General features: G+C 52.8%; 1 protein-coding gene across 3 annotated transcripts in view; it reads right to left on the bottom strand.

Annotated features, from left to right (window-relative positions):
• LOC138083411 (active breakpoint cluster region-related protein) overlaps positions 1-21,444 on the bottom strand; it is a 142,912-nt gene that overhangs the window by 72,529 nt on the left and 48,939 nt on the right. For 2 of the 3 annotated variants that reach the window (XM_068977297.1, XM_068977296.1), the window contains one exon: positions 1,969-2,067. In XM_068977297.1, the coding sequence (XP_068833398.1) occupies positions 1,969-2,067 (99 nt within the window). Of the gene's footprint in view, positions 1-1,968; positions 2,068-11,493; positions 11,629-21,444 lie in introns of those variants that run through there. The other variant, XM_068977298.1, reaches the window with a different exon arrangement.

Raw genomic sequence — 21,444 nt, 5'->3', positions numbered from 1 at the left:
CACAATGACCCCAAGAAGAGAGGATGAATATGAGTATACCCAGTTTGCAGGTGGACAGAATGAGGCACAAAGGTCCATTAATCTGCTGAAGGTCTAGAGCTGGCAGGCGCTCAGGTGGGGATTCAAAGCTGTTCCTCTGAGCCTCTTTCAAATATGCATCCTTTTATTCATAGTAATGACAGCCATGCCCCTTTGTTTAGCACAGCAATTCATAGTTTATAAGGATAAGCTTATATTTCTGGGACTTCCCTAGTAGTCCAGTGGTTGAGATGCCAAACTTTCACTGGGGGATTGGGTTTGATTGCTGGTCAGGGAATGAAGGTTCTGCATGCTACACGGTGAGGCAAAAAAAAAGGCTGTAAGGTGGATTTTGGTTGCTTGCCCTCCCCTTCCTTTGACTGATATTTGAGTGTCTAAGAACCTAGCATTGTACTAGGTCCTCAAAATGATCTTCTCAACCCCATGAAGGACAGAAAGAAGGTAACGGCATTGTGCTCATCTTCAGATGAGGAAACTGAGGCTCAAGGAGGTTATCCATGGCTTACCCAAAGCCAGTGGGTTGTTTTTTTTTAATTTTTAAAAATTTAATATTTTTAATTGGGTGGGGGGCAGTGTCGGATAGCATGTCAGATTATAATTCCCCAATCAGGGATTGAACCCATGTCCCTTGCACTGGAAGTTCAGAGTCTTAGCCACTGAACAGCCAGGGAAGTCCCGTCAGTGGTTTTTAAAACCAACAACACACATCAGAAGGCACGTGGCCCAGTACATACATACACATATCCACACAAACCAAAAGCTGCCTGAAACAGTACTTATTCTTCACGTGGGATGCATGCTGACATTTTCTTTCTCATTCGTTTTAAACTGTTGGTTCACCCCACTTTGCTGCCTGAGCAATCCACTAGCAATCGAGACGCGTAGTTTGAAAGGCAGGGCAGTAAGTCCACTATTCACGGCAGCGTCAAGTCTTGCCCCAGCTCCGGCCCCAGACCAGAGTCCTGATCGACCTGCCAAACTGTTCCTCCCTTGAAGAAATAACTGTGAAGACCAACAGATTCCCAGTAAGACTGACCACCAACTCATTCCCCTGTGTTACAAAGCAGCGGCACACCTCAACAGTTACTCCTGGGGTAACAAATGACAACAGCTCACATCACAGCAAGTACATAAATGGGGGTCCTACAGTACTTCCTAGTGATCTACGTCTTCATTTCTTATTCCTCCTTGTTCTGATATCCTCTGATATCTCAGTCTGCAAAACACCCCGGGAAGAGAACTTTCCACGCACAATTACTCTGCATAATATCCAGACGCCTCTAATACGCACTTTCTTCAGAGGCAAAAACATCTTACATCTGTGGTTCCTTCTACCTTTGAAAACACTGTGTTATTCCCCTCCCAGTCTGATTCTCACAACAACGCCTCCAGCTTGGAGAAGAAACTAAGGCACATTCACAGAGGGCGGCGGTCTGTTTAATGCCTCAGAGCTATGGTGCTTCTGAGAACGACACAGACAGCCTTCCACCTCATTTCCTGCCAGAAGGCCTCAGGATGGTGCTAATAGTTCACTACTCCAGGGAGGAGGAAGGACTGGGACCAAGGATGACAAAGAGGCCCCAGCGTGATTGATTGGTAAAGACTGCCCACAGCATCAGTTGGAGGCAGAGGCTAAGATCCCACCTGGACAAAGCACCGTGATCCATTAGTAATGTCTGCACTATAGTTAGGGGTTATGGCGTGTTTGCCATCCCTAACCAGGTGGTGCTTCTTCTTCCACCTTTCCCAGGGTAAGTAATGGAGAATTGGAGTCGAGAGGCACAGGCCTCTTCTGGCAATGACCTTGGCTGCCAAGCCATAGGCAGAGCAGTTCCACAGACCCCGGCCCTGGGAAGGACTGGTCCACCTCTCTCTCTCCCAACTCCAAACATAGTCTCACAGCACAAAGACCCTAAAATACATACTTACCAGCAACAGAGCTTCCAGCTGGTTAATATAGATCTCTTCGCTGGCCAGGAACCCCGAGAGAACCAGCTTTCTCATCTCCAGGCCCTTCCCTGCTTCCACCTGTAAAAGCAGATCAGAACCTGAGCAGCCTGTTTTCTTGCCTTTTTCCCCCTCTTCTTTACCACTTTTGTAAGGGGACAAAAGCCAAATACTTATTATAGAAAATTCGGAAAACATAGAAATATAAAAGGAAAAAAGAAATCATCCATACTCCTACTGCTCCCATCTTGCTTAATTTCTCTTCCATCCTTTTTTTCCCCCATGCTTCCTTATATGATACCCATCTACCCTTATATCTTCCTGTCCCCAGGAGCTCAAACCCACAGCCAAGAGAGGAGCCTGGCAGGCTCCAGTCCATAGGATCACACAGTGTTGGACACGACTGAAGTAACTCAGCATAGCACCCTTATAATGGCTTCCCTGGAGGCTCAGATGGTAAAGAATCTGCAGTGCAGCAGACCTGAATTCAACCCCTGGATTGGGAAGATCCCCTGGAGAAGGGATCGGCTACCCACTCCAGTATTCTTGCTGAAGAATTCCTCAGACGGAGGAGCTTGGTGGGCTACAATCCATGGGGTTACAAAGAGTCCAACACGACTGAGCGACTTACATACTTTCACCCTTATTAATAGTGAGCCAGGTAAAAAAAGAACCTGAGCCCATGTGTGGGAGCAATTTAATGGAGGAGGGGAAAGAGACAGTGAAGGGAAATCAGAGTCATGACTGAGATGCGCATGGTCACCTGGAGAGCATAGCAGGGGCCAGAGAAGGTGCTCGATGGAAGACATGTATGAACAGAGAGGAGGAGTAGGGTCAGAGATGACGGGATGGAAGTGGCCATGGGACTCCCGGCCAAGCGGCCTTCCAGCTACACCTTTAACTGTATCTTCCTGCCCCCGGGAGCTCAAGCCCTCAATGGAAGGTGCTGGCTGTGGGCCTTCAACCTTACCCCTTGTACCCACCCCGCCCCCAGCATCTCCTGACCCCATCAGGCCTCCTCCCCGCTCCAGAATTCTTTCTCCTCTATGCCAGAGATCATACCCCATTTAGCCTTGAATGGCCACCAACTAGCCAATGTTTCCCGTTGTATCTACAGGATAGGTGGGGCCTGTGTTGAATGGATAAATGACTGAAGAATCTACTCAAATTCCCCAGTAATCATTTTTTCCAGTATTAAATGCCACCAACAGTTCCTGGCACAGAGAAAATGCTTGAACACTCTTCCTGAGTGAGAAGACATATAATTCTTGTCATCTAAGATCCCCAAGTCACTCCTAGCCTCTTCTCTCCTCTCCTCTGCCACACGGAGTCCCCAGTCCCTTCAAAGTGTTCTAGCTCATCTCTTACGAGGATTCCTTCCTCTGCTCCACCCTCTTCGCTGCTGTAATTGAGGCCCACAGCAGCCTAGTCCCCACTGGATTCGGATTGCCTTCTGCTTCTCTCTTCCGCCTCCACTGCACTCAGAGTCAGATCAGTCTTCCCAGAATGCCAGCCTACACCTGATGCTTATCAAAGACTTAATACTGCAAAAAAGTGGTTACTGGGGAATTCAAGTAGGTTCTTCGCTCGTTTATTTATTCATGCAACACATGCCCACCTATCCCATAGATACAATGGGAAACAAGCATTCAATAGCCCTTACTTTCATGCGGCTTATAATCTAGTGGGAGAGAAACATGTTAAAACCAAAGCCAAGGACTTCCCTGGTGATACAGTGCATAAGAATCCGCCTGCCAGTGCAGAGGACGTAGGTTCGATTCCTGGTCCGGGAAGCTTCCACATGGCATGGAGCAACTAAGCCCACAACTACTGAGCCTGTGTGCCCCCACTGCTGAAGCCCACTTGACCTAGAGCCTGTGCTCTGCACCACAGAGAAGCCACTGCAATGAGAAGCCCACCCCACAACTAGAGAGTGGCCCCTGCTTATCACAACGAAAACCCAGCACAGCCAAAAATAAATAAAGCAAACTAGCAACAAAAGCCGAGTAAGTATCAATATATGACTATAAAGTGTGATGCTAATTGCTAAGTCGCTTCAGTCGTGTCCGACTCTGTGCGACCCCATAGACGGCAGCCCACCAGGCTCCCCTGTCCCTGGGATTCTCCAGGCAAGAACACTGGAGTGGGTTGCCATTTCCTTCTCCAATGCATGAAAGCGAAAGGTGGAAGTGAAGTCGCTCAGTCGTGTCCGACTTAGCGACTCCATGGACTGCAGCCTACCGGGCTCCTCCATCCATGGGATTTTCCAGCCAAGAGTACTGGAGTGGGGTGCCACTGCCTTCTCCGATAAAGCGTGATGGGGTCCAGCTTATTCTTTCCTTAAACACCTACAATGGCTCCCAGCACCTCTCCCCACCCTTCTGATCTCTCTAACAGGTGTCTGCTTTTCCAACAGGCCAGAGTGCTCCAGCCTCCAGACTTTGGTTCTAGCCGACCCTGCTCCCTATAATGCCTTCTCCTGCGTGAGCACTTCTCTCCTGAAGGCACAGCTGAAGGCCCTGGCCCTGCAGCTTTGGCTCCCAAGGAGGGAGTCTGCTGCCCCTGACACGTGCCTGATCTTGTTACCTGCCTGGTGATTTTGCAGGGCCTCTGAAGCACCCGTATCTTGCTCCTCCGGACCCCGCCCCCTCCCCCACAAAGCCCAGCACCACGTGATGCTCCTAACATGTGGGCACCTGACACTTATTAAGCCTTGTAAGTTCTTTCCACTCTCTCATTCAGCTTCATTGCCCTCTCAAATACCTCTCCGAAGTGGGTACTATATTTTTCCATGATACAAATGGAAACAAACAAATAAGACTTAAAAAGAGGGAGGGGAACCAGTCCAGAATCACATAGCCAGAAAGTGACAGAGCTGGGACTCCCTCCTCCTCCCAGGTCCTTGAACACCAAATTCAGGGCTCATCTCCTGCTCTGATGATTCCCTCACTCTTGTGTTCCTTTGTCAAGCTTCAGATGCTTACCTAGAATCTCAAACAGCTCCCTCTTTGGGCATTTAAGCATAAGCTGAAGCTATGCTAAGCTTCATATTTCTGAAGCTATCAGAAATCTCCTAGGTCCCAGGAGAGTTGCTTCCTCCCTGCTGCTTGGCTGCCCAGCAAGTTCTCACAGGCCTTGCTACCCTTTCCCCAGGTAAGGAACTTAACTCTTGACCTGCTATCAGCAAACCAGTTAGCAATTTTGCTGGAGGCAGTCTTTCCCAGAGTCTCTGAAATAAAACCTGATCTTATAACTGGACATCCTGCCAAAGATTTCCACTTCCTCAGCCACAAAACATGCCATATGCCACCTTAGTGGCAAAAGGGAATTTGCAAATGTGACTATGGATTTTTAGGTGGGGAGGTTATCCTGGGATTATCAGATAGAGCCCAGATAAGAGACCTTTTGGGGCTTTCCGATGGCTCAGTGGTAAAGAACCTGCCTGCAAGGCAGGAGCCACAGGAGACACGAGTGTGATCCCTGGGTCGGGAAGATCCCCTGGAGGAGGGCATGGCAACCCACTCCAGTATTCTTGCCTGGAGAATCCCAAGGACAGAGGAGCCTGGTGGGTTACAGTCCACAGGGTCGCAAAGAGTCAGACACGACTGAAGCAACTTAGCACAGCACAGCATGCATGCAAGGACCTACGAGCAGGAGGCAAGAGGGTCAGGGTCAGAGAAGAGGCGACTAACTCACAGGAGAGATGGGGGGGGCGGGGACAGGGAGAGATTGAGTGAGAAACTGAAAGATGTGAGGACCAAGGATGGGACCACGAGCCAAGGAATGCAGGGGCCTCCAGAAGCCGGAAAAGGCAAGGGAACAGGCCATCTTCCCTAGAGCTTCTAGGAGGAATGCAGCACTCCTGACCCTTGAGACTTGCAAGAGAATAAATCTGTGTGGTTTTAAGCCACCAAATGTGTGGTAGTTGCTTTCGGCAGCATTAGGAGACCAGTATGGGTGCCAAGGTTTAGGGGAAAACAATAGTTACTTATTGATGGGTTCACAAGTACCAGGCACAGTTCTAAGTGCTTTCCGAGGATTAACTCTCTGGAATCCTGCAATCTGGATGGTGTTATCATTATCCCTCTGAAGAACAGAGAAAAGAAACTGCCAACTGTCTAGAGCCATGGGAATCGCAGGCAGGCAGCAGCACCATCTCTGAGGAATGAGACTGGAGCTTGGAGCAGGGCCCACAGGCCCTGGAGGCGGAGGTGAAGGTCAGACCCTGCTGCTTCTGCCTGACAAGTGAGAACTAGCCCTCTATGTTAGGGGCCAGCACTTCCCTCCTGTATCCCATTCCCTTCCTGTTCCCTGCCAACAGGGGATGTGCCCAAGGACTTGGCAAACATGCTCTCAAGAAGTCACTTAGGGGCACAGTGTGAGCTTAACTGTAGGCCTGGCTGGACCAAGTCCAGGGTGAAGAGCTGGTGACTCATGGCTCCCACCAAGCCTTTACATTCCACCCCAGGCACGAGCACAGACCCTGGGGTCAGCCCCCATGACACCCCAATGCAGCAGGACCCCCTCCTCATGAGACTCCAACCTCGGGGTCCAATCTTGAAAAAATCCCCACAAACACAGCAAGTAGTCACTCCCAAGCAGCCCCACTCTGGGCTGTATTCACTCTGATGTTTTGGCTGGTGAGGGGATGGAGGCAATGGAAAGGGATGTGAAATTAACCATTTTACCAACAGTTAACCTGGTCTCAGTTAACACCCCAATCCTCTTCCATCTTTGCTTCCTTCTGACCACACCTGTTCCTGGTTTGGAATTACCTGGAAATTCACAATTCCTTTTTCAGTCCTCCTGGGGCTACTCTCATCCCGTAAAACACCAGGGCTCAGGACTTCCCTGGTGGTCCAGTGGTTAAGACTGTGCTCCCACTGCAGGGGGCATGGGCTCAATCCCTGGTCAGGGAACTAACATCCCGCCTGCCGCACGGTGTGGCCACAAAACAAAGAAGCCACCAGAGCTCAGCATCCATTCACTCATTCCTCACTGTGTGCCCAGCACTGGGGAAAAAGGGGAGAGGACAGTCCTGACCCCCAAAGAGCCCCCCAGAGGCACCTACATGCCCAGAATCACCGGGGGGAGTTCTGGGGAGTTCAGGGCCCCCAGAGCCTGTGCCAGGCTGCCTGCCAGTCCTGCACACGGGGAAGCTGCCTTCTGGGCGACACTGTCCCCACTTCCTCCCCAAGCAGAGCTTATGAAACTCAGCAGCCATGGTGGGCTCGATCATGGCCAGCATTTTACACAACCTGCTGGGCTGAAAGGCTGTCACAGCCTGAGGCCCCAAATCCAAGAGGTCAAGTCACTCTGAAGTGGACAGTAGCTGCAAGTTAGGCTCAGCTGGCTCTGGCCTGGTCTTTTACAGTCTGGGCTAAATAAAGCCTCCAAGGCTTTGGCTCCAGGCCAAGTCAAGACACTCTCTCCAGGAGCCTTAATCTCCTTCAAGACAGCAATGCGGGCTGAACAGGCAGGACCTCCTGCGACTCCCAAGTCTTAGGCCAAGTGGCTCTGCCGACAGCAGAACTCAGCCCATTGGCCACACCAGTCTGCAAGGGGTACGGAGGTGGCAGTGGGGCTGTCTGGCCAGAGTCGATGCCTCTGAGTCTAGGCACTGGGTCCATGCCGAGCATCAGCCTCAGCATAGCCGGCCCCTCCCTGAGTTGAGTCGATACAGGGAACTCAGCCATTCTCTCCTCTTCCCAGCCCTAGGCACCGGGAAGTTCTCTTTCAGTTAGTTCCTCAGCAGAATGGAGGCCAGAGGACAGGGACCACTGCTGGGGGGACTCTGCTGAAAAGTGGAGTCCCATATTCTGGGCTGTCTGGAGCCACAGGCAGGCCCCATGGGGTCCAGCAGTGGTTCCATGGTGCAGTTGTTCACATCCCACATCTCTGCAGTTGGGTCATACTCACATACCACCAGCATGCTTACTTAATACTGTTCTTTACAACAACTGGCTTCTTAAAAGCACAGCCTTCGGCTTCCCTGGTGACTCAGAGATAAAGAATCAGCCTGCCAATGCAGGAGATACGGGTTCAGTCCCCGGTCCGGGAAGATTTCACATGGTGCAGAGCACCTAAGCCCATTACACCACAGCTACTGAGCCTGCCTCTAGAGCCTGGGAACCACAGCCGCTGGGGCCTGTGTGCTCTAGAGTTTGTGCTCCCCAACAAGAGAAGCCACCACAACCAGGAGCCCACAGACCACAGCTAGAGAGTAGCCCCTGCTCACTGCAACCAGAGAAAAGCTTGTGCAGTAACAAAGACCCAGCACAGCCAAAAATAAATAAGTGAAATTAAAAAAAAAACAAACAGCCTTATCCCAAGCATTATGTTTGAAAGCACAGGAAAGATGTACAAGTCAAACCCGCACCAGCTGCAGTGGAAGCTCGGCGTCTTAACCACTGGACCACCAATCAAGTTAGTATTTTTTTTCTAAAATACATTAAAATGTATGCCGAACTGTTAAAGTGCAAAATCTATATCTAGGTGCTACCTAAAATCATCTCTCAAATCTTCTCATCTGTGGCGCACACTTCAAGGAAAAACCTGAGTAGGAAACACAGGCATGGCCATCGCTACACATGGTCGGGGGGAGCAGAGATTTGGACAAGTGAAACAGAAACACAGGCAGTTGATAATCCATTAAAAATTGGCAAAGAATTCACCTGAGGAGTTAATCTGCATTACAAAAGGATTTTAAAATTCCTGACAACTGAGTTCCTTTAAATAGCAGCTTTCACATAGCAAGGCCTCTATCAGCCCGAGGTACCTTTAGGTACCTTTAAATAGAATCGTATGCAAGATTTGGAGGACATACACAACACCTTACAGAGGGAAGGCGATGCTGCTCTCCGTATTCATGCATTATTCTTAGTTTGTAGACTTTTAACTCCCCAAAGGGAGGTGTGGGTTGAAACACATTGCAAGCTCCAGCTCCAAGCTCCATGGAGAAAACCACGGCCATCTTCATACCTGTCCCCTGGGCAAGATGAAGCATCTCAGAAACGACACTGAAAACAGGATTGATTTGACCTGTATAGTAGGACTGGTGTTTGGACACTGTTGAAGGTAAGTACTCCTGAAGTAAAGTAATAACAGCAAAGACAGAACGGCCTGGACTCCTACCAGCTGTCAAGAAGAGTCTACCAAGCAGGAGCGTGCCAAGCCCAGGACAGGAGCACACCCTCCGGAAAGGAGCCTTGACTTCACAGGTGTACATGCCCACCCGCGCACGCACACACACACACACACACACACACACACACATCCCTGACTCAATGAGAAGCGTTCTCTCCTAATCTGAATTTAGTACCCTTTTATCAGAACCCTTCTCCTGGCTCTGCCTACTTTGTCATTATATTCCTATTATCTGGGCACTTGCCCCCTTGCTCTGAACTCTTTATGAGAGAGGATCAAGTCTTTCTCATCTCCTCTCCTCCCCAGTGCCAGGCACCCTGCTTTGACTAGAACAGAACCTGAGTGTGTGTTGAATGAATCAGCGAGCTTTCTGCCTGCTGTTCCCTCTATAGATGGCCAACCCTGGTGGTGGAGGGCTTCCTAGATGTGTTCAGGCTGAGACAGGGGGCCTGGAATTCTCCAACACTCAGGAAAGGGCCCTTCTCCCTGGAAACAGGTAGGTCCAGGAACACTGCTCCGGGAGGAACAGCATTTTTAGGTGTGATGTGTACCTAAGCCCCCATGACATCCACATGCTTTCTTCTTACAAGGCCAGGGACATCGAGCCTCACTCATCCCACCAATCCACTGGACACCAGCCACACACCAGGCTCTGTGCAGTGCCCACCATGAATACAAGAGGGCTCTGCCCTCAAGGAGAACAGAATCAAGAAGGCAGAGTCTAGAGTTCCAAACAGAATGAAATATGGGCTAGGCCAGTATAAACCAGGGAGGAGACCCATAAGGCAGGACAGGAGTGGGGTCCCATCTGTGCTGGGGAGGGCATCTCAGGGAAGGACCATTAGGAACCCACGTAGGTCCCATCCCACACACCACTAAATTCCCAGCAGGTGCTCTTGGTTCATAACCAAACTTTTCCCCATCCTGCTCCTGGGATGGCTGGTCAGACCCCAAGGCCAAGGCCTCAGGGGCCCAGTGAGAGACATGACTTACTCCAGTGTGCCAGGCTAGCACCAGATGAGCAACCCAGGGGTGGGGCATCAGCCACTGCCAGGCTCCCATTATAGCTCCTCTCTGCCCCACACGCAGGCCTACAGCTACTGCTCCACCCCTTCCACACATCAGCCATCTACCGTGGGCCTGCAGTCTATTTTTACCTCCATTAGCTCCTCCTCGGAACCAGACTGCAGCCCGGATGGGGCAGGGCTCTCTGATGCCCATCTTCCAGGAGGGACAAAGGGGCCCAGGGAGGCTCAGTGACAGTTGCTTCCTGACCACAGCAAGGCTCTGTGCACCACGCCCTCTGGGGTGAAGTGCTGCCAGGGCAGACGGGCCGGGGCCCCCAAACAGGCACTCTCTGTTAGGTAGCCTGGATTGCAGCCTGCGAACTCCCTGCCAAACGTTCTCACTGGCCCTCCCTTCAAGCCACAGAACAGGGAGGAGGTGAGCAAAACACTGAGGTCAGAGCTCTTAGAAGCGGGCCTAGGTGAAGGAAAGGAAGCATATAGTGTGGTGTGCAGCACTGGTGTGCTTTCAAGGGGAAGCCCAGCCCCTGGGGCACAGGTGAAGAGAAGGGAGGGGGACTGAGGCTGCCCCGCCCCTCCTACTCTACCTTCAAGGCAACTTCTCCAGACACAAGGGCACCACTGCAGAGAAGGCTCATAAGTCCAGCGCCAGAGGCTGTTATGCTTCCTGCCAGTGCCCACCTTGGGTAAAGTGCCTTATCCACCCAGTTCCAGCCTCCAAGCCGGCTGTTACCTCCCCTTTCCGGCTCATCCAACTCTTTTCCTTCAAGGAAGCCCAGTGACCCCTGGTTCTGGATCCCTCCAAACACCCGGAGCCCTGGCCCAGATGCTCCAAGTCTCCTAGCTGGGAAAAGCAAGGGCCCCCTTGGCCTGAACTTCCCAAGTGCACTTATCCCCCTGCTGCCATGGAAACAAGGAATTATAGCTTTCTGGTTTCAGGTCACCGGCTCCGGGGGTTGAGAGGGCGGGGGGCAAGCAGGCTCACACCCCTGGCGTGCCCCCTAGGTGACTCACGTCACTGCCAGAGAAAAAGACAGTGCCACTGCCACCGCCCCCCTCCCCAAGCTGGTCTGGGGAAAGCCAGCAGCCACTCCCCTCCGAGGACAACTGGTCCAAGGGGAGGAGGCCGGCACTGCACCTCTCCCCCGGGAACAACTGCCCAAAGCAAAGCCCCTCTCATCCCCTGAGGGGCTGGCGACCGGGCGCCGGCCCCCTCTCCGGTTGGGGTGCTCCAGCTCAGCCACGAGGCTGGTGCGCAAACCAGCCATTTCTGCAGTCAGAGCTGCGAGCCCTGCCCCCTCCCCCGACAAGCATCCAGGGCGTGTCACGTTCCCACCTTCACAGTCACCAAGAAGGGGGACCCTGAGCTGGGGCTGGTCGGGGTTCCCAGCTCGCACTCCTCCAGCAGAAACACATCTTCATCCTCCAGGACCTTGTCCAAAAAGCCTATCGCCTCCTCTTCCTCTTCCATGGCAGCCGGAGCCGCGGAGGGCAAACAGGAAGCGGGGTCCCGGCGGCAGCAACGGCAGCAGCCGTGGCCGCCGGCGCCCGGGAGGGAGCGGGGCGGGCCGGCGGGGACGGGAAGAGCGCGCGGGGCAGGCCTACACCAGCACACGGGCCTCCCCGGAGTCCGTCCTGGCGCCCGGCCACCGGCTGCCGATGAAAGGGTCCATTATGAACCTTCTCGGGCCGCCGGCTCCCGGCCCTCCCGGAGAAAGGGGAAGCGGGGCGGCCCCGCGGGTCCCGGCCGCCTCCCGCGGGGAGCTCCAGCCGCCGCCGCCGCCGCCGCGATCCTGGGGCCCGCGCGCCCCTGCCCGCCGTGCGCGCCGGCTCTCCGGGCAGGCGGGGCCCCGCTCCCCGCGCCGCTCCCAGCCCGGCCCGGGCGCCCCGCCGCCGCGGCCGGCCGCTCGGATCCCGCCCTCCTGGACGCCGAGGCTCGCGTTCGCTCTCAAGGCAGGAAATGCACGACTCGACGGGCAAGGTGGAGCCGTTCCCCTCTCTGCGGTCGCCGGGCTCGCCGGCCGGCGGGAGGCTCCGGGAGCGCGGAGGAGGGGCGACGAGGCCGCAGCCGGGCCGGGCGCGGAGGGGAGGTCCGCATCCCAGAGACAGGCTTTTATTTACAGCCCCTCACCGGCCCCGCGGGCTGGGCGGGCCGGCGGGCGGGGGCGGAGCGGAGGAGCAGCTGCCCGCCGAGCCTCGCGGGCCCCCGGGGCCAACCTCGGTGTCACCTTGGGATGCCGACCAGCCCCTAGTCACTTCCGCCCCAGGCTCTGACACCTTTAGGCCTGGTGAGAAACCATAGTTTCCATCGCCACCGTGGTTGGGGCTTTGTGCAAAGGAGGCCTGACCTGCTTTCCCGAGGCAGAAGCACAAGTGCCAGCCAGGGGTTGCAGCGGGGGCCGCTTGGGGCCGCCAGAGGTACCACACCTCCTTCTTATAGATGCTGCTGACATTAGCAGCACCACACCTCTTTGGGGCTCTTCTCCTTCAAGAAGGGCCTCTGAGCCCAGCAGAACCAGCCCCGCAGGGAAGGGTACACTGAAGCCAGGATCACGAACATCGCCAGCCTTGCCCATCCCAGCCTGCTTCCCCTGGCTTCCCATGCTTCCAGAAGCTGAATGCATCCGCACATCCCCCGGTCCCCCTGGCCCCATCCAGAGAGGCATCAATACATCCACCTACTCTTGCCGGGAAGGAGTTTCAGGGCGGCAGCTGGAAAAAGCTCTTTCACAACACAACATCTAGGACAAAGGTTGCAAACTCCAGGCCCCAGGAGGGTGTGGGTAAGATCAGTTAGTGAAGTGAGCCAGGTAGGGACCAGGTGAATTCAAGAAAGCGTCACTCAGCTCCAGCTGCTGGCTGCCAGGGGCAGTGCAGGCTCACGGTTAACACCCCACCCCCGACTCCCAAAGTGAGAGCTCTCAATTTAAAAATGATGGCAGAGGGACTTCCCTGGCAGTCCAGTGGTTAAGACTTCCCCTTCCAATGCAAAGGGTGCCGGTTCCCTGGCCTGGGGGCTAAGATCCCACATGCCAAAAAAAAAACCAAAATATGAAACATAAGCAATATTGTAACAAACTCAACAAAGACTTTAAAAATGGTCCACATCAAAACAATAAAAATAAAAAATAAACGATGGCAGGTAAATGAAACAGTCTAAATGAAACATCTGTGCACTGAATCGGGCTTACAGACAAGACTGCTGCCTTCTTGCAACGGGTTGTTTCTTTGAGAGAAGTTTGGGAGAGTGTGTGTGTGTGTGTGTGTGTGTGTGTGTGTGTGTGTGTGAAGTTTGGGAGAGTGTGTGTGTGTGTGTGTGTGTGTGTGTGTGTGTGTGTGTGGCGCGCGCATGCGGGTGAGGGTGGGGGGGGTGGGAAGAGGGTGTTGGAGGATGGTTCTGGAATATTACCTCTGTCCCATTTCCTCCTGGTATCTTGGAATCAAATTCAGCTTCACACATGACCAGTCTACCACTTTGTAAACCTGTACAGTAAGTGCCACCAACCAGGCAGGTCAAGTGAACACTCTGGATTCTGAGTAATGAGCCCTGAAGCTCCAACTCCTCTCAAGCACCCCCCACCTGCCCTTACCCTGCCAATCTCCCACCAGCCCCCAAACTATGTCTCTAGTCGGGGATTTCCTCGAAATCTTCCTGGTGCTTCTAGCTCACAAGTGACTCTCAGTACACAGTTGCCAGGACCAACCAGTGTGGTTCTCAATGACGCAGTGTCTGAGTTGTCCCTAATGCCTTGTGTGTCTACCAGGACCTCCTTAGGCAATGGTGCATCTCCAGCTGGTGGCAGGTATATGCCCATAGAGGGTAGAGTCCAGCTCTTTGGGACTCATTTGGAAATGCATTCCGAAGTGGGGGTCAACCATGCGCCACCCTGGGCCCACCTGGGGTCATCACCTCTCCTTCCAGCTGAGTATCTCAGCTGAGAATAGGGTTCTTGGTTGAGCCTCCAGGCTGGGTAGAGGGGTTGAGGAAGAGGGAGGAGGGAAAAGGAGAGAGGTGGACGTGGTTTGTCATCCCAACTTCCCCCCAAATCTCTGAAAGTTCTGACCTCTAGGTGGGGCTCCTGCCATTCTATTACAGCTGAAAACCTGTCTTCTCCAGTAAAAGATTTCTCCCTGTCACTATAGCTGAAATACAGACCAAGGGATTTGGTGTAAGTTCTCTGGGGCCTCAGGGCTGACGGGGTTCCACACGGGCATACCCCACCCTACACCCGCCCTCTCCATCAGTCCCTGTCCCTGCCCTGGCTGGGTTATATATAGCCGGGGCACATCAGAAGGGCCACAATTCCTCATCTGTTTGGGCGGGTTAGGCTGTTTTCTGGGCTTGGGAACAACCAGGACTGGCATTCCCCAGGGCAGAAGTGTGCCAGCCCAGGGCTCTGTGCCAGTCTCCCCCCCTGCAGGCTCCGGGTGCATGGCATATGGGGCTGCCCTCACTGGTCGGACAAGCAGGTGGCATGGGAGAAGGGCCTAACAGCCCGGGAGCCCCTGTCTGCCTTCCCCCACCCAAAGGAAATGAGGGGCCCTGAGGGGTCTCATAGAAGTATCCCTTTCTGTTTCCCCAGGCTCCTCCCCAGCAGGGCAGGATCAACACCCACTTCTTCCGAACCCTGAAACCTCTCCTCTCAGAAGCTGTTCCTTGAATATCCAAACATCTCCACTCCACCAGTGCTGGCGTTGGCTGGAAATTCCAGTGAGTAACTCGAATGCCCTTCCATCTCCCCCGGGGCACACAGACTCCGCTCAGAGGCCCTCAGCCCTGCCCCTGGTGAGAATGACTCACAAGTCCCAGGGGGTGTCCCCCCCTTTCCCTGGCCTGTGCCCTGAGCCAGCCCTGGACCGGGCTTCCTCCCTGTGTCCTCTGCAGCTCCGCCTGCTCCGCCGAGCTCCTGATCCTCCTCTCCAGAGAAGCCGCCTGCTCCAAAGGCCTCGCAGCTGCTGTATTCCCAAGTCACAGGCCCCCTTCTCTACTCCTTGCTCTCTGCAGTCTGGACACTCTTGAACCCCTCAGCTCCCATGGCCGTGTCGATGCTGCCTCTGACCACTCTGGTTTAGGCTGGCCCTTCTCTCTCCTAACCCCTAGAAGATGGGAGTCACCCAGTCGGACCCAGGCCTCCACACTTTGCTCTCTACCCTTGGGGAACTCATCCCCTGTCACTGCTAGCCCGTCCCCATCTGCAGCCCCAGTGTCCTGCTCTGCTCCCAGTGTGATATCTGAGCTGTCAGCTGGTCCTTCTCACTTGGAAGTCCCACTGGCAGCCCCTCAAACTCCGCCTCTCCAGACCCAACAACCCTTCTCCCTCTCTCACCCAGCTTCCCCTTCTGGCTTCTCCACTTCTGTTGGCAGGGTCCCCATCTTGTGACTGTTCCTTCCTTCAGGCCCCACATCCTTTTTACCAAGTCACTTAGTGCTTCCTTCTTTTCCTTTTCCAAAGCCACCACCCCAGCCAGGGTTTGCAGCATCTCACACTACACAACTGCAATAATATTCCTCTTTGACTCCTGATCTTGTCTGTCCATCTGACAGTTCATTCATACCCAGAAGGCCTGGGTATTACAAATACACAAACCTGGGGGACACAGCCCTTGTTATTAGAATGCTCTCAACTCAAACTTCCCTGGTGGTCCAGTGGTTAAGACTCTAAGCTCCCACTGCAGGGGCCATGGGTTCAATCCCTGGTTGGGGAGGATCCTCTTGGCAAAAAAAAAAAAAAAAAAAATGAGGAATGCTCTCAACTCAACTCAGAGAGGGTGACGGGCCTATAAACAGATGAGGCAGTATTCTCACTGGTCAACACAGCAGGGACAGAGGACAAAGGCACTAATCCTGCCTGAGAGGAAAAGCTTCACAGGAGAGTGGTTTCTGAGCAGCATCTTGAAAAGGGGAAGGGTTTCCAGGCAAAGGGAGGAAAATGGTTTGCAAGGAACCCCAGGAAACACAGCAGGAGGACAGAAGAGAAAACGGGCAGGTGATGAACTTGGAGGGGTGGGCGGGAACCACTCGGTGGAGGGCGAGGAGCGTGGGCTCCCCCATGGGCACGGGGCACGGGGCACGGACTGAGATTTCGGACACCCGCCAAGCCTACACTTTTCCAAGCCACCAACAGTTTACTCTCCCCAAACCCAGCAGCCTTCTCTCACACTCTCCTCCATCCCCTCATTCCCTTACCCCCTCCATCAACAAGTATCTGTTCATTGCCCACAGTGCCTGCCAGGCGCTGGGGTAGCACTCAGAACGTAGCCACCAGCAAGAGGATTTGTCTACCTCCGTGGAGCTGACTGTCTCAGGGACAGACTGGCCACCGCTCGCCAAGGTAGGGCCAGGGGAAGGGTGCAATCTCAGAACCATTGGGGTGAGGTACAACCCTTTCAGAAAGAATAACTCGGAAATATCTATTGTGATTTAAAATGTTCACACCCTCTGACTCAGCACCTCCACTTTACGGGATTTTTCTGCAAAAACATTTCTACAAGGGCTCAAAGATCTCTGCACAAAGATGTTCACTTCGATGATGGTTAAACCAGTGAAAGACTGGAAACAGTCCAAATGTCCATTTGAAGGGGACTGGCCAAGTGAGTTATGGTACATCCGCTAAAAGAAACACTACATACAGTTGTGAAGGAGAATGAGGTAGTCTTTAATTACTGACATGCAAGATGTCCAAGACTTATTAAGTAAAATAACCAGAGCAAATTGCATAAAGTATCAATAATATGATCCCACTTTAAAATATATATATATATGCACACACACATATACACATATTAGAGAAAGAAATGGCAACCTACTCCAGTATTCTTGCTTGGAAAATCCCATGGACAGAGGAGCCTGGCGGACTACAGTCCGTGGGGTCACAGAGTTGGACACGACTTAGCGACCAAACAACAACGATATATACATATACACATATATATAGAATGTGTTTATATATGTATAATGCATATATAATGTATTATATATAAATATATAATGTATAAGTAAATACATACTTATTATATAATGTATTTATACTACTAAGTTGCGTCAGTCGTGTCCGACTCTGTGCGACCCCATAGACAGAAGCCCACCAGGCTCCCCTGTCCCTGGGATTCTCCAGGCAAGAACACTGGAGTGGGTTGCCATTTCCTGCTCCAATGCATGAAAGTGAAAAGTGAAAGGGAAGTCGTTCAGTCGTGTCCGACTCTGTGCGACCCTATAGACAGAAGCCCACCAAGCTCCTATAAAAACGTATTTTATGTATATAATATCTTACTTGGAAAAATACACAACCATCTCTTAACAGATATACTCTCTGTAAAAGGGGACTTAAGGAGACTTTCACTTTCCATATTATACATTTCTGTAAAATTAGAATTTTCAGTGATATAATCAAAAAATAAAGAAGTTAAAAAAAGAAGTGTGTTAAGTGCTACAATTGGGAAAGTAGACTGAGCTCTGGGGGCACAAGACACGCACATCTGATGCGGCAAAGGGGAGTCGCAGGAAGTTCTCCAGAGAAGGTGGCCTTAAAACTCCTACCTGGGACTTCCCTGGTGGTTCGGACTCCACACTTCGACTGCAGCAGGGGCGATAGGATCCCTGGCTGGGGAACTAAGATCCAGCATGCCACAAGGCACAGTCAAAAGATTAAAACAAAAAGAAAACTCCTACCTGAAAATGAACAGGGACTAGCCATGCCAGCGGTGACTCGCGGACAGACAGGATAGCATGGGGCTCAATGAAATGAGTTCAGTCTGGGTGGCAAGTCTTCATTCATTCAACCAGTACTTACTGGGCATCTCTGACGTGCCAGGCACAGTTCTAGGTACTAGAGTTTGCAATGAGCAAACATTTCAGTACAAAACTGACAAAGCTCCATGGCTTTGTCATGGAGCTCACGTTCTAGCTGGAGGGCTGGTGATGAGGTTGCAGAGGTGGGCAGCAGTCAAGTGGTCAGGTTAGGCATGGCCTTGACAGCATTGCTAAGGGCAGGCATGGAAAAATCTGACCGGGAGTGACCGGACAGCGTTTCAATGTGTCCCTCCCGCTGACATCAGATTACTCTTTCTAACACATTGCTCACTCTGTGTCCAGCAGGAAGCCACCAAGTCAGCCCAAACAAGGACAGTGGGGCCCTTGCTGATGACTCAACTGATCACACTGTTGACAACAACCACCTCTGCTGTTTGCTGTCCCCTGAAAGGGCCAGGCGCAGTCTCGCCTCCAGGCCTGATCCTGGCTTGGATCCCCCTCTCCCTCTTCTCTGCTTATCCCTGGCCCCTCCTACTTCCTTGGCAGGAACTCAAGCCCCACCCCTATGTTTTCCAGAGCTGGTCAGACCCTGGGCCAATGAGAACTGACCCCGGGGGGCCAGTGCCACGGGTAGACACAGGGTCAGCATCCACCACAGATACAATCAGGTTCATCATCTTCTTGATAATCAGCCTCCTCCCTCTGACTTCCCTTTTTCTGCTATAGCAGAAGTCACTACAAACATCAGATAGAGTTCAATCACATGAAGCAAATGTTGGATATAAGCCAGTACATGACACTGTTAACACAGTAAAACAAAATCAAAATAAAAAAACGCTCCTGGATTTTAGACTGGAATCCTTGTTCTGCCTCTTACCAGCTGTGTGACCATGGGCAAGTCATTCAAACTCTCTAGGCCTCGGTTTCCTCATCTGTAAAATGGGGATAATTCTAACACCAACTCTAGGTTTGCTGAGGGTTTCCCAGGTGGCACTAGTGGCAAAGAGCCCGCCTGCCAATGCAGGAGACATAAGAGATGCAGTTTCGATCCCTCGGTCAGGAAGGTCCCCTGGAGGAGGGCAAGGCAGCCCACTCCAGTATTCCTGCCTGGAAAATCCCATGGACAGAGGAGCCTGGTGGGCTACAGCCCACGGGGTCGCACAGCATCGGACACGATTGAGTGACTTGCATATTGCATAGCACATATGCTAGGTCTGCTGGGAGGACTTGCACACGAGAGGCAGTGTCTGGCATGTGTTGAGCCCTTGGCAGGCTACAGCTATTCTCCTCTCCTTTGGCAGGGGTGCTGAGGTGTGGAGAGTGCAGGAAAGGGGAGCCCTAGCCCAAGCCCAGCCTCACCTCCCACCTCGTCCAGTGAACCCAGTGCTCCGGCCCCACCAGACCATTCCATTCTTCTCACACCTCCAGAGGTCTTCCCACATTCCAGAACTTAAACAGCCCCCTGTATCTAGAATGTCCTTCCTGACCAGCTGCCTCCTCCATGCTGCCTTCCTTGATTCCCCCGAGGCCACATGGCTTCTTCCTTGAGATGCTGTATTAATACATCTCTCAAGCCTTGAAATTGAGGGACCGTGTGCATGTGTGTATATGTGTGTGTGAAGGGGGGTGCGGTGAGGAGCAATTCCTGTTTATCCCACAGCACCCAGAACAAGAGCTTATAAAAGGTGTGCCCTGGTGGTTTAGTGGTTAGGACTCTGGGCTTTCACTGCCATTGCTTGGGTTCAAAACCTGGTCAGGGAACTGAGATCCTGTAAACTGCAAGGTGCAGCCAAAAAAAAAAAAGGTAGGTGCTCAGAAAAACACATAGTGAAGAAAATTGACCTCAGGAGGTTTACAGGGCAAGACAAAGGGTCTCCCAAGAAGATAAATCAAGAGGTTCAGGTTGGGTGGATGGTACCTGTGGAAACCGGGCATCCACCGTGACACCCTCCAGAGGGGCCTCTGCTTCCCAGGCATGCTGGGGGGCAGGGAGGGGGGGTGGCACTGGGCCACCTCTGCTAGGACTAGAGTGGGGGTGGGAAGGCCCAAGGACAGCCAGAGCTGGGGACCCACGAAGAACTGGGTTCACATCCCGGGAGAGGGTCAAAGACAATCACCTGAGGAGCTGTCCTCCTGGGGGTGCAGACTGTCTTTCCACAGTTGCTGTGTCTCTTGGTCCTCCCAGCAGCCCTTCCAGATAGGAGGGATCTATCCTTATTTACAGCTGTGGGGACTAGGACTCTACAGGTTGTTTCAAGTTACAGAGCCAGGAAGACGTCAATCGAGCGCGCCAAGACTTGTCCTGGACAGCTGGCAGAGAAGCACAGAGATGAGCAGCCACCACTCATCAGCTCTGGGGCCTCGGGTGGGTCGTGTCACCTCTCTGTACCTCAGTTTTCACATCTGGAAAGTGGAGCAGTCACAGTGCCTACCTCCCAACGTGTGCTGAGGACTAAACGAGTCAGTGTTTATAAAGTGCTCCAACAGGGCCCAGCCTTCTGTAACTGCTAGGCAAGTGTTTCTCTTCTTTCTGTCACACAAGCAGGAGGGTGTGTATGTGGGGGGAATCTGTGTGGCCTTCCAGATAGAAGCAACCGGATCATAATCCTGTGGGAGGGAAGTCCATAAGAACAGTGGTCCCCAACCTTTCTGGCACCAGGGACCAGTTTCATGGAAGATAATTTTTCCATGGACTCAGGTGGGGGGAGATGGTTTGGGGATGAATCAGGTACTTTACATTTCTTATGCCCTTTATTCCAATTATTATTACATTAGCTCCACCACAGGTCATCAGGTTACTAGATCCTGGAGACTGGGGACCCCTGCACGAGAGCATCATCAGAGCATCATGGTGGAAAGAAAGCGCTAGCACCCACTAGTGGAGGAACCAGGTGCGTGCGTGCATGACGTGCTAGGTCACTCAGCCGTGTCTGACTCTTTGTGACCCGTATGGACTATACAGCCCGCCAGGCTCCTCTGTCCATGGGATTTTCCAGGCAAGAATCCTGGAGTGGGTTGCCATTTCCTTCTCCAGAGAATATTCCGGACCCAGGGATCGAACCCGCATCTCCTGGTGGATTCTTTACCACTAGTGCCACCTGGGAAACGGGAGGAACCAGGTGAAGATGATGGAAAAGAGTCCATGGGCAAGTCCAGCCTGCCGCAGGGACATTCCTTGCCCTTTCTGTGCCCTGGTAGAGCCCAGAGGCCATCCGGCCTCTGCCCCTTGGCGACTCAACTATGTGGCCAAACGTCTCAAAGTTAAGGCATTCTCGGGGCAATTTCACATCTGTTGGTGTGAATTATGCAGGTCAGTTGGCCTCCCTGCCCCACCCCCAAAGACTCCAAAGCTTCAAGGGGAGAGGATGGGTCTGGCTGGGCTCATTCTCCTATCCACCATCCTGGGATCTGCAGGAGATGAACCGACCTTCACCAAATACAGGCTGCTTTGGAAGTAGTCTTACTAGCAAGTGTGAAGCATGTTAATGAACCATGATCTCAGCACACTAGCAGGGAGAGGGAGACCCCAGACAGGCC

The sequence above is a fragment of the Capricornis sumatraensis genome, chromosome 8 (genome assembly GCF_032405125.1).
Source record: "Capricornis sumatraensis isolate serow.1 chromosome 8, serow.2, whole genome shotgun sequence".
NCBI classification, from domain to species: Eukaryota; Metazoa; Chordata; class Mammalia; order Artiodactyla; family Bovidae; genus Capricornis; species Capricornis sumatraensis.
Note: the sequence above shows the minus strand (reverse complement) of the source record. Positions and strands in the feature narration are given on the sequence as shown.